The sequence below is a fragment of the Rattus norvegicus genome, chromosome 2 (assembly GCF_036323735.1).
Source record: "Rattus norvegicus strain BN/NHsdMcwi chromosome 2, GRCr8, whole genome shotgun sequence".
Classification (NCBI taxonomy): Eukaryota; Metazoa; Chordata; class Mammalia; order Rodentia; family Muridae; genus Rattus; species Rattus norvegicus.
In genome coordinates this window covers 80,396,293-80,414,107 of record NC_086020.1, presented here as the reverse complement: position 1 = coordinate 80,414,107, position 17,815 = coordinate 80,396,293, and the positions used below count along the sequence as shown (strand labels likewise).

Below are 17,815 nucleotides of genomic sequence, written 5' to 3'. Positions count from 1 at the left end.
CGTGGAGTTTTTCATTGCATGGATAATGAGTCTCCCTCTGTATTCCGGGAGGCAGAACCAGACATTGACTGGGTCTTTGTACGCAGGTTATTCTTTACTTAGGGAACCTCTGTGTGACCACTGTAAGTTATAGGATGTGATCACATGGTTCATCTTCTCATACATGTTTCTTTCCTCCCCAAGACAAATATGGTCTCTTTAGAAGGCCTTACCAAAGTGGTTGACCCCTCCCAGCTAACCCCTGAGTTTGATGGCTGCCTAGAGTACAACCATGAGGAATGGATAGAAATCCGAGTAGCTTTTGAGGACTACATTAGCAATGCAGCCCACATGCTGTCCCGGCTAGAGGAACTTCAGGACGTCCTTGCAAAAAAGGAGTTACCTCAGGACCTAGAGGGGGCTCGGAACATGATTGACGAGCATTCTCAGCTGAAGAAGAAGGTGATCAAGGCTCCCATCGAGGACTTGGACTTAGAGGGGCAGAAGCTGCTTCAGCGGATCCAGAGCAGCGAGAGTTTTCCCAAAAAGAACTCAGGCTCGGGCAATGCAGACCTGCAGAACCTCTTGCCCAAGGTGTCCACCATGCTTGACAGGCTGCACTCGACTCGGCAGCACCTGCACCAGATGTGGCACGTGAGGAAACTGAAGTTGGACCAGTGCTTCCAGCTGCGGCTGTTCGAACAGGATGCTGAGAAGGTAAAGGTGGGGAGGGCCGTGCAGCCCGACAGGGGCTGCTGCTGGGTTGGTGGGTCTCACAGCCAAGACTGACGTGACAAGGTGAGAAACCAGAAGGTCTATGTTACAACGATCACACCACAGCAAAGGCCATCCAGAGACCTCGCTTACATCTGGCTTCCAGTTTTACTCACAGTGCAGTGCCTGAGGCAGTGTGAGCTGAAGCTGCCGATGCTTCTGTGAGAAGTGCCAGAAAGGCAAGGGTGATGTTGTTGTTGTTAAAAGTACAAATTCATGATTGTATTCTTTTTTTTTTTTTTTCGGAGCTGGGGATCATGATTGTATTCTTAAAAGCAACAATTTAATATATAGATTTTCTGGTACCTTCCCGCTCTTCAAACAAAGCCATCAAACCCTTTCAGACCGGTACCTGTGTCCTTAATAACAAGAGAGTGAGGCCATTAAAAACACGTTTCTCTGTGATCCAAGCAGTACTGCTCCGTGTTCTCATGTGCTATTCTTGTGCGCTAGAGACAGCAGCTGGCCAAAGGGAACGCCCATTCATCAGCAGCTAATGTATTCTTTGCAATGTCAAAGAAAAGGACACTTGCAAACAAGCCATGAGCATAGGTGAAGTAATCCCTCTTAACTTACAGTCATTGAGTTTTCTCTTTTCATGGGCTGGCAAACTTATTGCAGAGTAATAAAAGCATATTAGAAATTTTTGATACAGTACATTAAAAGGACCTTCAGTCAGGTGACAATATCACTGGGTTACAGGAGACCTAGGCTTAAAACGCTCAAGTCTTTTAAAATATTTTTGTTACTTTTATTGTTTGCATTTGCTCAGGTTTCTGTGTCAGCTGTTGGTTATCTGCAAGGGTCCTGATGCAGACACCCAAGAGCCCTGGTTCCATCTTGAGCAGTGTGACATGTGGACCCATTTCTAGAGGAAGGGTGGTGGGCACAGAGACAGAAGTTTCTCTTAGCATGGGGGAGTGGGCTGAAACTTCCTTGGGGCTCTGCTGCTGTTGAAGCGCCTGCTTGTTCTCAGAGCTCTCAGAGAAGCGACTCCCTTCCCCAGCACACTCCTCGGCCCCGCCTCTTTCCGCAGTGATCCCAGCTTGTCCTTTTCTCCTGGTAGATGTTTGACTGGATCACACACAACAAAGGCCTGTTTCTAAACAGCTACACGGAGATCGGGGCCAGCCACCCTCACGCCATGGAGCTTCAGACGCAGCACAATCACTTTGCTATGAACTGTATGGTAAGCCGTTATCAGACCCTACAGATTCTGGCCTACAAAAGGTTTTTAGCAAACAGGAGGCAGTTAGTGGCCGGAGCACCCACACCTCACACAGCCGTGTGGAGCCTTCAGGGAGACAGTGGACGTAGAGATGGTAATTGCCACTCTTTTCATTTTCTGTCTGACTTTGGATGATCTGTTTGACCTCTTTAACCCTCAGTTGCCTAGTCTATGAAGTGGGTTCACTGTGTAACTTTGCTGTATTGTGTTGTTTACTCTATATGTATAAAACACTTTAGGATATATGTATAAAACACTTTAGTGCTCAAGACATCACAACTAACACCTGCGATGTTACCCAATTAAAGCAGGTGAGGAACTCCTAAAAGATGAGAGATGTCTCTTCCCTCCCTCATCTCCCTCCTCCCCACCTCTCATTTTCTTATTTACCTTTCTCAGTTACACTTCACTTAGAGTATGCTGTGGACAGCAGTTCAAGAGCTTTCTGGGCCGTTCTTGCTCCTTGTTGAAGACACCTATAGGAGTCTTCAGCCTTCGTGCGTGCATGGCAAATGAGGCCCACTAGCTTTTGGTCCTTTCTCCCACTGCCTGCAGTGTTTTGAGGAACCTTAAAGCATAAAAGACTAATTACAAGTCCAAACGTAGACAGTTTGTAAAGGAACCACACTAGGGAATACAAGAATGACGCACATTATAGCACATCATACCAGCCCGAGGAGGAGAGTCCAAGTGCAGGTCCTCGTCGTGGGGATGACCCATGGCAGAGCCTGTGTGGCTCACCATGTCTCTGGTTGTGCTGAAAGTGGTGGCCCACGGGAAATGGGAGGCACAAAGACTGGCATAGTCTGCTCAGGAAATGAAAGTGACAGAGGACTATCTAATCGAGTCTACGCGTGAGCATCTGTGGTTCCCACAGGAGGACCATTGCTTTCTTTCTTTTTTATTTTATTATTATTATTCTTTATTTTCTTTGCGTTGGTCTTTTGCCTGCATCTATGTATGAGTGAGGATGTCAGATCTTGGAGCTACAGACAGTTGTGAACTACCATGTAGGTGCTGGGAATTGAACCTAGGTCCTCAAAGAGCATTCAGTGCTCCTAAACACTGAGCCATTTCTCCAACCCCAGGGAGGACCATTTCAATGGACTGCTCTTCCCTTGTTCTCACTGTTCTAAATTAGAACCTCGGCACTTACTCTTGGACAGACTGCAGAGTAGCTTTTTCTCAAGGAGTCAGGGAAAACAGTATTAGTAAACCCAGCTAATAGGGGACAGGGAGCATGGGAGGAGCATAGAGGAAAATGGAAGGTGTTACTTCTCAGTCACTCCTCATGGAGATCCACAGCCCGAGCGGGGGAGATATGGGCCTCAGTTTCCCCATGATGACAGGGTGCCGGAGATCCACAGCCAGAGCAGGGAAGATACAGGGTTCAGGTTCAGAGCATCCGGCCCTTGCTTGCTTGACTCTTATTTCTGACACTAGTATGTGTCTAATGCAGGAAGTGAGCGTGCATCAGAGCTGCCTTGGGGGTCCAGGAAGCAAACGAAGGGAAGGGAGCAAGGGTCTTGTAGATATTGCAGAGGCACACCTACTTCTTGTCCCTAGACCCATCTCTGCTGGTGCTACCTGTTAGCTAAGGGCAAAGCTTAGCAAACACTCAGCATGTGAGTCTTTGGGAGACATCCCATCCCCATAGTACTTTGCTTTTAGTTTAAAGGAAGCTAGTTAAATGTATTTTAATTAATATACCCACACAGGCCAGGAGCATAGTCTCATTATTGTCACACCTCCATGAAGAACCCTCTGCCTCTGCTGCTTAGGACCTCCATGGTCTGTGAGTCTGTAGAGAAGGAACGTGGGTGGGGCTTGTCCAGCCCCTCACCCGTGTATAAAGGCAATTCCACCGGGGTCTTGGTTCTGGTTGGGTGATAATAGAGAGGATCAGCAAAAGAGGGTGCAAGGAAAGCCAAGGAGAGAATTCTGTAGGTTAGGGTTTGGACTCAGGGCAGCCCTGCAGGCTGGAGGCAGTGTGGCTCAGAGGGGTGGAAAGAGGAAGGGGCCCGAGAGGGAGGAATTAGACAGACTGACTAAGTTAGTAGTGAGTAGCAGGAGGCAAAGGTTTATCTTCCACTCGGGGGAGTACAGACAGGAACAGGACAAAGTCAAAAATAAAAATACATGAGTAATTCGGGATTTGTTGATTGTGTGCCACCACAACATGTTATCCCAAAACAAGTTTGTTGAATGTTAGAATAGACTGCAAGAGGAATGGAAGCAGGAGTGTGCACAACTGTAAGATCACACTGTGCACACAACTGTAAGAGCACACTGTGCACAACTGCAAGATCACACTGTGCACAACTTCAAGATCACACTGTGCACACAACTGTAGGATCATGCTGTGCACAACTGTAGGATCACACTGTGCACAACTGTAAGATCACACTGCACACAACTGTAGGATCACACTGTGCACAACTGTAGGATCACACTGTGCACAACTGTAAGGTCACACTGCACACAACTGTAGGATCACACTGTGCACAACTGTAGGATCACACTGTGCACAACTGTAAGGTCACACTGTGCACAACTGTAGGATCACACTGTGCACAACTGTAGGATCACACTGTGCACAACTGTAGGATCACACTGTGCACAACTGTAAGATCACACTGCACACAACTGTAGGATCACACTGTGCACAACTGTAGGATCACACTGTGCACAACTGTAAGGTCACACTGCACACAACTGTAGGATCACACTGTGCACAACTGTAGGATCACACTGTGCACAACTGTAGGATCACACTGTGCACAACTGTAGGATCACACTGTGCACAACTGTAAGATCACACTGCGCACACAACTGTAGGATCACACTGTGCACAACTGTAAGATCACACGGCACACAACTGTAAGATCACACTGCACACAACTGTAGGATCACACTGTGCACAACTGTAAGATCACACTGTGCACACAACTGTAAGATCATGCTGTGCACACAACTGTAGGATCACACTGTGCACAACTGTAGGATCACACTGCACACAACTGTAGGATCACACTGTGCACAACTGTAGGATCACACTGCACACAACTGTAGGATCACACTGTGCATAACTGTAGGATCACACTGCACACAACTGTAGGATCACACTGTGCACAACTGTAAGATCACACTGTGCACACAACTGTAAGATCACACCGTGCACACAACTGTAAGATCATGCTGTGCACTGATGTAAGATCACACTATACACAACTGTAGGATCACACTGTGCACAGCTGAAAGATCACACTGTGCACACAACCGTGCTGTGCAGAGGAAAATGTAGGTTTGGTTCTGATCTTAAAGCCTGTATGCTTAGTGTTCTGGTCGATCCATAGACCCGGGTAGGGATTTGAGCAGAGCACAGGATCTACATCACCCCTTCTACACCTTAATTCCCACTCCTGGGAGAAAGTAGATCCATCTGAAGGTTTTCTGTTGGCACAAACAATGGCGTGAGTTTGTACCGAAAGGAGAGCTTGTCTCCACACAAATAACCTTTGGTTGCCAAGTACATATTTTTGAATTCCTGGGTTCTAGTCGGGTTTCTTCAGTTCTTTGTGATTGCCATCTGGATCCTCATCAGGGTCGGAAGCCAGGAAGTGAGTAACAATGTATTTGTGTGTACCCACTTGTGTATCTGATTGCTTTGTGGTTAACAATTATGCCTTTCAGTGAGTTGATTGAGAATTTTAGTTTTAAAAATAGAATTTGGAACCCAGCTCAGCGTTGATAAGAATTCCGAGAGTGAGATGCTTGACATAGGTACCAGGTGATTCTGCTCGTAGACCGGGGAACTGTCAGCAGGCTGTGCACACAGGGTTCTGCGCTTCTTAGGGGGGCGCCCTCTGTCCACATCCCTCAGTGAGCCTCTTCCTCTGACTCCCCCGCAGAACGTGTATGTAAATATCAACCGCATAATGTCGGTGGCCAATCGCCTGGTGGAGTCGGGCCACTATGCCTCTCAGCAGATTAAGCAGATCGCCAATCAGCTGGAACAGGAGTGGAAAGCGTTCGCAGCGGCCTTGGACGAGCGCAGCACCTTGTTGGACATGTCCTCCATCTTTCATCAGAAGGCTGAGAAGGTCAGTGCCTGGAACCCCCAGCCCACAGAGCCAGGTCCTGTCATTGTGTCGTCCTGCCCTCGCCCCGCCCCGCCCCGCCCCGCCCCCCTCGACATCTTGTGTATGTGACTCTATGTGGCTTCATAAAGGATTTACCCTGCCAGCTCTCAGCCTCAGCCTCACAGTGGGCTCCCACCGGTCTCACCCGTTGCTGTGTGAGCTCAGGCAGATGCACCTTTCAACTCGTTATGTCTGTCCTTGTTCTGTTTGCTGGCTCGCTCATTGTGCATATGAGGCAAGGTTCCTTGTGTAGTTCAGGCAGGCTGGGAGCATGCAGAATCATACAGCCTGCGTCAAACTGGCCAGACCCCACTTCCGTGCCCAGTGGCAGAATTGCAGGTGTGCCCAACTCTTTCATTTCTTGGAGTTTTGTTTTTTTTGGGGGGGGGGTCAGTTTGGGTTTTTTTTGTTTTGTTTTGTTTTTTTGGTTTGTTTTTTGATTTTCCAGGGGAGGGTAAAATAGAAAAAAAAATACTTGCTTTGGCATTTTTGCTTTAGAGCATGAAAACAACTTCTTGATCCTGCCCTGCAGTGTCTGGAATATGGTAAATGCGGGTTGTGTATCTCTTAAATGAAATACATGGGAAATAGGTCAGTGTTCAAGGTTCTGATAAAGTCTTGGAGAATCCAAAATGTTCTGAAATTTTTATTTTAAAAAGTTGCTTTTGCATGGCTCAGAAGTTTCACACTTCAGGTTTTCTCACTAGCAGTGTCTGGCCTGTAACAGTAAGCAGTAGCTGCTGCTCTTTCTCCATCTTCTCTCTCTTTTCTCCCTCTCTGTCCTCCCCCCTCCCTCTCTTCCTCCTCTTTCTCCTCTTCCTCCCTCCCTCCTTTTCTCCTTATTATCTGCACTGGGATACTGCAAGCTGGGCATGCCTCTCACAGCTTCCACATCTGGATCTTATGGAGATGTTCATGGCCCTTGGCAGCCAGCTGTGTGTCTCCTCGGTTGGCTGGGCCTTCTATTGTTGCCCTAAGATGTATGCCTGGCTGCAAAGACCAGCCTCTCAACAACAATGTCTCTTCTGGGCAGGGGCAGTGATAGGTAGGACTTTTTTGCCTTTCTTGATTGGAGAAAGGGTATTTCCAGGAGGCCCCTGAACACCAGCACTCTTCCCACTCTTTCTTAGGTAAGGATGGGTGTGCTCACCGGGAAAGGGTAGGTCCAGCCTTTGGTCTTCTGCATGCATAGGAAGGCTATACCAGCCAGGGCTGTGTCGGGACGGCTTTGAGGCAGGTAGCTTGGCACCATTACTAAGGGATGTAGATCCTCACCCCACATTGTTTTCGTGGGCTAAAGTTGAAAGAGTCTCATTTAAGACAGGGCATGTCGATCCCACAACACGCCTCCCATCTCGGCTCATGCACACATGCCTGGGAAGGCAGCAGAGGTGGTTGGTAGCTTATTTACTGGCATAGCTCTCTCTCTCTCTTGAAGGAAGAGCAGTACTTTTCTAAGGCTTGGCATCATGGCATGATGGTTCTGAGAGGGGAAAGTATCTCTTTCATCTCAAACCAGTCTCTACTGATGACAGAAGCAGTCAATAAAACCAAGCAGATGCCCCAGCGTGCCCAGGGTCTCAGCGAGGCAGTCTGTGTTACACAAGACAGTAATTAGCAGTGATCTCAGCCTAGAAACCTTTACAGTGTGAAGCAAGGAAAGAAGTGGGATCCAAACAGGAAAGTGTCTTAAAGGCATCGTGTAAAAGCTGTGCGAGAGGCCTTCAGGTCTTGCTGGTAGCTCTCAGTCAAAGGTAAACAAAACCCACACCTCGAACGTCATTTAAAGTCACAGGATTCCTCTTCAGCATGAACTGGCATGCTCTCCGTGACCCTGAGTCTACCTCTGCTCCTTAGGGAGCACAGCAGATGCACTTGAGCTTCTGACATCATCGGTAAAGGCAACTGTGTGTCCCTTACCTGTGCTGTCTTTAATAGTCATACTCTGTAGCTGTTAGCAGGCTACTAAGTTATGAGATGATGAATTGCTGGGGGCGGGGGCGGGCAGAAGGGACGTGGAGAGAATAGGAACACCGGAAGCAGAGCAAACTGACTCTCAGGAATGGCAAACAGTCTGTAGTCTGTCTGGAGGGATTCAGAACGCCCAGGCGTTCAGGTGCTGCTCTGACCTGCTTAAGGATAATCTAGAAATATGCGTGTCACAAGGGCAGCTCCTCACCCATGGTTCACCACTAAAAATTTCAAGCACGCAGCAAAGTTGAAAGAGCCCGAGGTGTTTGGGTAAAATGAATGAGTGTAATTTAGAAATTTGAAGGAAAATAAACTAGAACAGTATTACTGATCAGAAATTCGTGGGACTCTATAAGAGCTCCACAGCGTTCCGGGTCTCTGCACATAAAATAGTTAGGGAAAGGAAGCACAGCTGAGCTTAGGAGAGGGCTGGTGAAAATGAGCACTGTATGTGTTCTAGACCTGGGTGAGGCACAAGTCTTGTGCCCAGACACCCACCAGGTGCAGCAGGAGCAGTGGGGTCACTTTGCAAAGGCTTCCTTACTCTCTTCCTCACAGGCATGCAGGAACCCCAGTGGAGTCATAGGGACACCAACCCACCCACAAAACTTTTGACCCAGAATGTATCCTGTGTGCAAGAAGTGCAGGCACAGGGATGGAGCAGAGGCTGACGGAATGGCCAACCAATAACTCGCCCAACTTGAGACCTATCCCATGGGCAAGCACCAATCCCTGACGTGATTAATGATGCTCTGTTATGCTTGCACACAAGAGCCTAGCATGGCTGTCCTCTGAGAGGCTCCACCCAGCAGCTGACTCAGACAGATGCAGACATCCATAGCTAAACAGTGGATTGAGCCTGGGGACTCTTATGGAAGAATAGGAGGAAGGATTGAGGGCCCAGAAGGAGATAGGAGCTCTACAGGAAGACCAACAGAATAACTAACCTGGTCCCTTGGGGCTCCCAGAGACTGAACCACCAACCAAAGAACATACATGGACTGGACTAGGCTTCCCCGCACACATGTAGCAGATGTGCAGCTTGGTCTTCATGTGGTTCCTGAACAACTGGAGGGGTGCTGGCTGTCCCAAGTGGTTGCCTTTATGTGGGATGTGTTGTTCTAGCTGGGCTGTCTTGTGGGAAAGAATGTGCCTAGACTTGAGGTGCCAGGGTGAGGGATACTGGGGGTTGAGGGGAGGAAGGGGGAGGCACACACTCAGAGGAGAAGGGGGTTGGGTGGTTGGGTGAAGGGTTGTGGGAGGTGATGACCAGGAGGGGCAGTGAGCAGGATGTAAAGTGAGTAAGTAAAGATCTGTAGCCCCTTAACTGCCTTGCTGGTTGAAGCAGGCTTCTCTGAAAGGGTTACCTGCCTCAGTGAGCCCCTTAGCGTGCCACCTCTGACTCCGTGAGCTCTGTGTTGGTGTTTTCCACTGACATTGTAAGTCAGCAAGAACGATGTTTCCAGACGTCGTGTTTTCCAGAGACGTCCCCATCATCTCTCACTTTCTGTCTGCACTGATGGCGGAGCTGGAGTGTCAGTTTGTGCACAGGCCGGTGAGCCTCCAGTGTTAGCCACTTCACAGTAGACCAGTCTAGGGACCTGCCTCCTTTAGCTTGGTCACAGGGCTTGTCCACTGGGCAGTCCCTTTGTGTCAACAAGACTCCATAGCAAGTATTTTTGGTATTAAGCTTTTAAGCAGCGAATTAAAATGATTTGATTCTTACTATTTTACAAAATCTCTAAGTTTCAGGGTTAAGAATAGTCTACAGCTCATTGTCCCAGGTGCTAGTCTGTCACCGCATGCAGCCATTGAAGCCACTTAGGTTAAATAAAATTAAGTAATAAAATTCTAATAAAAATAAACATTAAAGGGAAATTAACTCTCCGTGGCCGTAGTTCACCTGCCCGCATGTCCAGCGACTGCGTGGTTAGACCGCTCAGTGTTTGCATTGCCGAGTCAGAGTATGCAGAGCGAGCTAGAACACTGATTGCCTTGCTCTGTCTATGCCATGAGCCAACACTGATCACCTTCTGTGCTTTTACGTAAACAAATTAACACCAGTGGTTGTGTAGTCTTAGATAGTTACACATCTCTGAATGAAATGAAATGAGGCTAGTGGTCTTTGCTTCATTCTGTCTGTCAGTCAGCTCATGGAATCAATGGGACCAGAGACACAACTGTCCAGAGGCTTCGTAGAGCAGGATTAGCCCATGGTCTTCAGCCTGCCTTGTATCGAGGTCTGAGCCGGAGTCAGTTCTCATCAGAATAACACATGGCTCTGCCCTTATGTTAATATTCATATAAGACTACACTTTTCATTAACATGTAAAAGGTAAACATTTATTGTTGAAATGATGTATGTGCTTATGAGGCTGGTGGGGGTGGCTCAGTTGGTAAAGCACTTGCCATGTAAGAAAAAGGACCTGAGTTCAGGTTCTCAGCACTCATATAAAGCTGAGAGCATCCATGCACATCTGTAATCCCAGATCTCAGCACTTATATAAAGCTGAGAGCATCCATGCACATCTGTAATTCCAGATCTCAGCACTCATATAAAGCTGAGTGCATCGTGCATATGTGTAATCCCAAAGTCCTACAGCAAGAAGACAGCCAGTGGTGGGGATCCCCAGCAGCCTGCAGATCTGCCAGCCTGAAGATCGCAACTGTAAACAGTCCTTGGAAAGCAAGGATCAGCACCTGAACACACATGTGTATGCACATGTGGGCACACACACAGAGACACATCACAGACACACACACACATCACATACAGACACACAAACCACACATACACACCACATATACACACACATATCACACACAGACACACACACACCCTATACACAGAGATACATTACACGCATAGAGACACACACACCACACACCTTCACACACCACAGAGACACACAGACACACACACCACACACATTCACACACCACAGAGACACACAGACACATCACCCATAGACATATCATACACACACATTCACACACTACCACACACATTCACATCACACACAGACAGACACACACACCACACACAGACACACACACACCACACACAGACATACCACATACATGGAACATATAAACAAAAGGACAATGATTTATATGTGATGTCCTCTTGTGGACTATACATTTGGTTGACTTAGGCCTGATTCTCACTTAAATAATGGAAAAGAGTAGAGTACTGCTTCAGTATTTCCTTTGGAAGCAGACACAGAATGTGGGACATTCCCATTGTAACTTTACTATTTTGTAAATAAACCTTCTTTATGAATGCTTTTCTTTAGAGCCTAGCCTTAATTCTTGATTTGTGGTAATAACAACCTTCTCATAGAATGGTAAGGATTTAGGGTAAAAGCTATCTATAGAAACAGCCTAGCTGTGTATTAAGAAGCAGGCTGGTGGCACTCAGGGACCAACGGCATATTTTAGTTCCTACCAAGCTTGTTGAACTGCCTTCTCCCGGTTCCTGTATTAGAACGTCAGAGCTAGTCATGGTACATGTGTGGAAGCCCTCACACGCCCTGTTATTTTCCGGGGTGGAGGAGAAGAGAAAAGCGAAGTCTGATAGAATTCATGACCATGGAGGAGTGAAAGCACAATGAGGTGCTCAAGTGTGTTCATTTCACTCTCAACCACTGGGTGTGGCGGGGGCACCCAGGGAGGGGTGGTTAGAAATAAATTGCCCAGAGGACCCAAGCTCCTGAGGTACATGCTTAGAGCAGATCCGTGTGCTAAGTAATCATTAGACACGGACAGAGGCTGTGTCCGTTACTTCTCCCTCACCACTGGGACTCAATTTTGTAAAGAACCAAACTTTAATGCCTTTTCATCTTCTGTTCAGCAACACCTAGAGAGAGAGAGAGAGAGAGAGAGAGAGAGAGAGAGAGAGAGAGAGAGAGAGAGAGAAACAGACGGACATGCTGTGCTGAAGACATGGCTTAGCAGCTAAGAACATCATTGGCTTCTCTTCCAGGGGACCAGAGTTGAATTCCAGCACCCACATGGCAGCTTCTATGATATGTCTATGGGTGTATGATATGTCTATGGGTGATGTGTCTGCAACTCTGGTTACAGGGGGTCTGGCATCCTTATGCAGATATATCTGCAGACAAAACACCAGTGCACATAAAAAATAAATTTCGAGGAAAAAAGGTCATCTTAAAAACAAGTTTTATTCAGTGTTTCTCTTTTCCTTTCCCTGTGCTAGGGTAGCTGCTTAGCAACCCCCGCCCCGTCCCTGGTCCTGCTTTCTGTCTTCCTGTTCTGGGGATCCCGGCCTGTCCTGTGTGTTCTGAGGCACCCTGCTACTCTCTATGTGGCCTCTCCGTGGGGGACACAGAAACTGAAACATGGCATCCATTTGTCCATAAAGAAAGGACTTTTTCTTAAGCCATGTAGTCATCCCGTAGACTCCCTGTAGCCTTCTGTGGAAGAGAGGCTGGGGGAGACGCTGTTGATTGGTTGGGCACCTTCATGCTCATGTACACCTGGCGAAGGGTGTAGATGTCATAGCTCCTCTTTACCAGCAGGTGTCATGTGTCTTCCCTGAAGGAATCTTGCCAGGAAGATTTTGACTTAGTGCCAAGAGAAGGTCACTGCTCAAGTCAAGCTGACTTCCTCTGCGTGTCTGTTCCTGAAAAGCCCATTTCAAAGCATCTTTGAATCAATCTTGGAAGTTTTTCTTGAAAAACAACTTAAGTCTTTTGTTATGTCAGGAATCTGTGCTGGATCTGATACTGTTCCCCGCTGAACTGTGAACTGGCTTAGTGTCTGTCTAATGTGTGGCCCTAAGAAGCATCTTTGATCTTCTTAGGAATGCCCTGTAAACCTGTGCTTGGAGAGCTTGGCAGTGGCTGTCGTCTAGGAGCTGATGGCTTATTTAGAAAGGTGGCTGACTTCGGCCCACTCACATGAAGAGGGTCAACAATGACTTATTAATTGGCCCTGAGTGCGGGGAAGGAGGGAGAAGGAAGGAAGCAGCAGTGAAGCCTGCTCAGTAGCACCCACCCGTCCTGATTGACATTAGAGAACACGGTGCCCAGGGAACACTTATACTGTGCAGGGGCAGCTGTGTGTGTCTGTGTGCATGGGAGCGGGGTCACAGTGATCTTATTGTGACTCCTGTTGCCTTGAGAGCATTAGGAAGAGAGCGTTGAGGTGGTGATGAGATAATCCCTGGTTCTGATGGTGGTGGGTGACTGCCTGCCTTTTCTCTCTCAGCTCTCCACCCTCTGCTGACTTCCCTGCTGAGCACAGACTTGTGAGGAACCGGCTTGAGAGGGGAAGCCATTACTGTGTGCCATCTAATTGAATTAGCCCTTTAATTGGGCCTTCTGTGCTTACTTTTGACGCTCAACTGTGAAGGGTTCTGACAGCATCTCCCTAGGAAACTCTCAGTGATTTATCATTATTGATGGGGACTGGAGATGTGGGTGGCAGCAGGGATAAGTGCAATCTGCAGCCCAAACTGAGCATCCCAGGCTGTCTCTCCTACTCCCATAGTTTCTCTTGAAAGCCCGGAGCCGGCTGCCGGCCCTTCCAAACCTCAGCTGAGTGGTTTGAGATTCTTGGTCTTTCCTTTAAGCATGTTAGAGGAAAAGTGAAGCTGCAGACTGACCCCCATGAAGCCCACCCTGCTGTTCAGCCCTCCTGGGGCAAGGCGAAGAGTGGGCATGATGCTCACCGCTGGAACAAGGCAGGTAGAAGAGAGGATTTCAGTGTGGGCTGGGAGAGCCAGCCAGGACAGAAAAGACAGGCAGGATAGTGTTGCTGTGGGGCCATGAGCAGCATACACCAAGAGTTCAGTTAAATGCAGATGCCCGCTCCAGCAGCACCCACCCTCCCATCCCCCACCCGACCTCTGGGGATTGGGTCCCTGAACCACATCCCAGTGGGAAATCAGAGCAGCCATTTGCAGTGCTATCCAGCCATGTTACTGTTCGCTTACATTCTCCCTCAGCTACACCACCTATCAAAACCCTGATGTAAAGTGTCCCCCTTTCAATATAAGGGCTTATTGATCCATAGAAATAATATTTCCTTTCTTTTTTTTAACCTCCAAGTACATGAGCAATGTGGACTCGTGGTGTAAGGCCTGTGGTGAAGTAGACCTTCCCTCGGAGCTGCAGGACCTGGAAGATGCCATTCATCATCACCAGGGGATCTATGAGCACATCACCCTCGCTTACTCTGAGGTAAGAGTGTGCTTGACTTAGAGTGCAAGGCATTGATAGTTTTGAATCCGAGCTTTAAAGTGGCAACACTGGGTGCTTTGGGCGGCTCAGGAGAAGCTCTGTGTCCTGTTAAAATGTCGTTTACCTGCCCAGCACTGGGATTTCTGCTGAGTAGGGGGTGAGGCTGAGGATGCTCCATCTCTCCGAAGCATGTAACAGGAAGATTCCCACCCCCATGATGCTCTGTCTGACGGTGGCCAGAAAGCAGTCTGTGCACGGCTAGACACTTTCAGAAACGCAGCTGCCTGTGTTCTTACCTGTCCAGTAGTCAAAATCCCAACCTCCTTGTCTATATTTGGAAAATCTGCATTGCTCTACAGTTTGGTCAAATTCAATTTAATCTTCATCCGTGGAACTTGTTAGAGAGGAAGAGAACCGGCTTGACCCTCACACTCTGGATTGTAAACCACTCACTGTTTTTCCAGGCGTGCAGGGCTCTCTGTTTTAGCTACACGGGCGTATCAGTCACTAGTCTACAGGCATGCTCACACTACGCAATAAAAACAGCCTAGGGAAAAAGGATGTGTCTCGGCTCATGAGCTCAGGGCTGCTCACACAATTGTCAAACAAGAAGCGGGGACTGAGGCTGGAACCGGGGCCAGGCTACAACCTCTGAGACCTGGTGACCGACTTTTGCTTGCTAAGCCCATCTCTACACTCCAGAACATCCGAATAGTAGTATAACAGCCTGTGAGCAAACATGAAATACACGAGAACGGGGAGGAGCAGACGTGAAGTGTAACACCTTTTGTGAACTTCAAGGTGCAACATTCTGTCTGTAACGCACCCTTGTCTCGTTCTCTGCTGCTCACTGGGGTGCCATGCTTTGAGGCCCAGGTTGGGGCAGATTCACTGCTCACGGTTCTGAACAGTGAGACATGGAGGCAAAAGGACCTGTGCCGGGCCGGCTGGTGGACTGGGGTGGCTACATGAGCCAGCTACTGATGTCTGTCACTGAGAGCCAGGTGAGGACCCAGCCATAGATAGGTTGCACAACAGTGGTTCTAAACAACAGGTCTGGACCCCTCCGGGGATCAAATGACTTTCACAGGAGCAGCCTAGGACCATCAGAAGAATCAGATATTTACATTGAGATTCGTAACAGCAGCAAAATTACAAGTTAGGAGGCAGCAGTAACAGTCACTTTATGGTTGGGGTCATCTGGACACGAGGACCTGCGTAAAGCATAGAGTGCTGGGAAGGTCGAGAGTTACTGTTGCAGAATATCCTTCTCACCCATGTTTCCTTTGCTTGGCTGCATGGACAGGTGGTAGTTCAGTCAGGGTCACTGTCGCTGTGGTGAAACACCATGACCAAAAGCAGCTGGAGGAGAAGAGGGATTGTCTTACACTTGGGTTTCACTGTTCACCATTGAAGGGCAAGGGCATCAGAACAGGAACTCAGCAGGGCAGAAGCTGTTGCAGAGGTGGGGTGCAGGTGGGGTGAGGGGGGGTGGGGATGGGGAGGAGCTGTTTGCTCACTTGCTCCCCCTGGTGTGCTCAGCCTGCTTTCTCACTAAACCCAGGACCACCAGCCCAGGAATGGCACCACCCACAATGGGTTGGGCCCTTTCCAATCAATCACTAGTTAAGAAAATGCCCTGCAGCCTTGCCCACAGTTCTGTTTATGGAGGCATTTTTTTTAACCTGGGGTTCCTTCCACTCAAATGCCTCTAGCTGCACCAGGTTGACATAAACTTAGCCAGTATAGGTTGGCTGTGGTGATGGTGATACTCCAAGAAGTATGGGTGGGGCAGAAATTTCCTGGTCTTATTTCTTCGTTTTCTCCATTCTCCTCAAAAGAAAGCATCTGTACTGTCTTGTGTGGATGGCTGTTGAGATGCCCCAGTGAGAAAGGCCTCAAGCTCCCCACAGTGACTGGGCATGGAGATAAATGCTTGCTGGATTTAAGTCAGTCCTTGGTCTGAACCATTTTCCCCATTAGAGTCGAATTTCGGTCTGGTCATGCCTCACTGACAGCTGGCACTGTGGTATCCTTGGGCAGGTCTCCTGATGCCTGCTGTCCATGGCAGAGCACTGCTGTTCTTGATTCGGGGGTTGCCCGGTCTCCTTTCCGCTACAGCTGCCCTTTTGCCCTGCAGGAGCCTCCTTTTTTTTTTTTTTTTTTTTTTTTTTTTTTTTTTGGAACCATCTTCTGTTTCTATGGAATTAAAAAGTAAGTTCTGTATTTTAGTTGTGCATGCATAACTAGTTAGTTGTCTGGCTAATGAGGGTCTGCACACACGAGAGGCAGTCCTTTGTATAGTCCAACTGAAAACTGGATGAATTGTTCATTTTTAAATCACACTGGCTCGTGAGGATTATGACTTCTAAAAGTCATTTCTGTGCAGCATCTAGTTCTGATCTTCAATGAAGGAAGTGAAGGACCCTGATATACACGATGAAGCCGTCAGTCACCTACTCTGACGTGATTCTTTTTCCAGCGTTCCTCTCTGATGACAATGCTGGGCCTGCAGCAGGCAACCACACACCCTGTCCTTACCAAGAAAGCATCGGGCAGCCTTGGTTCTCCACACAGTGGGCTCTGCTCTGCTCTGCTAGAGACCATCTGAGAAAACGCACAGGATGCACCAGAGTTACTTTCCGCTGACTGTTGCAGCTTCCCTTGGTAGCCAGTTAGATACAGAATCCCATTTCCCCACATCCAGTAAACATGGGCATCTTGACTAAGAGAATACCTTTACCTATGGCATAGTTTCATTCCAGTGTAAACTGGTTCAAAGTAATTTGGTGGGAAGGAAGAGCCTCCAACAGAGATGCTGTAGCATGGCCCCTCACTCCCACATTCCTAGGCCCAGGCTTGCCCTCCCTGTGAGCATGCATCACAGTCTCGCTCTGTCCACTGCCCCTCTCTCAGTAGAGACGTCCTATCGTAGACCCACCCATAGTCTTCTGCTTGACTTATCTGGTCCTTAGATGCTGTCTAATATTATGTTAATATGCCTGGCTAACTTCCCTCATTCAATATCTTAGATGGTCTTAAAAAGTACAGAACTTTCATTCATATCCCGACTCTATCCCAAGAGTGGGCAATCAACCACCCCCAGCTACTCAGCGTATACCCCTCTGGCAGGTTCCTGTCATGATGTCACAGCAGAGAGCCCACATAGTCACCCCGTGATGGGGTGACAGTGGCGCAGCATAGCAATCTGTCCTCCTCACACTGTGCCCATGTCCTCACCTCCACAGAAGACTTCTGTCGTGTTTGCCTGGTCAGTCAGCCATCATTTTCCATTGTTCTGTGTTGGTTGTGGCTTTCCACCTTGAGGAAGAAGCAGACTCCTTTCTCCTGTAAACACCTATACTTCATGGCTTGTACCCGGCACTCTATTTTGATGCCTACCTTGCCCAGATTTGGCCAGTGACCTTTAGCAAGTGTTCTTTGAACATTCTGTTACTTTCTAGCATAGCAAGATGCTCAAGGGTCCTCTTGTACCCTCCCTGCTTACTCCCATG

At 48.2% G+C, this 17,815-nt stretch overlaps 1 protein-coding gene across 4 annotated transcripts in view; it reads left to right on the top strand.

Annotated features, from left to right (window-relative positions):
* Positions 1–17,815, top strand: part of Trio (trio Rho guanine nucleotide exchange factor) — a 296,340-nt gene that overhangs the window by 117,717 nt on the left and 160,808 nt on the right. For all 4 annotated transcript variants that reach the window (XM_006232090.5, NM_001107658.3, XM_006232091.5 and 1 more), the window contains exons 5-8: positions 184–696; positions 1,820–1,942; positions 5,893–6,084; positions 14,169–14,300. In XM_006232090.5, the coding sequence (XP_006232152.2) occupies positions 184–696; positions 1,820–1,942; positions 5,893–6,084; positions 14,169–14,300 (960 nt within the window). The remainder of the gene's footprint in view (positions 1–183; positions 697–1,819; positions 1,943–5,892; positions 6,085–14,168; positions 14,301–17,815) is intronic.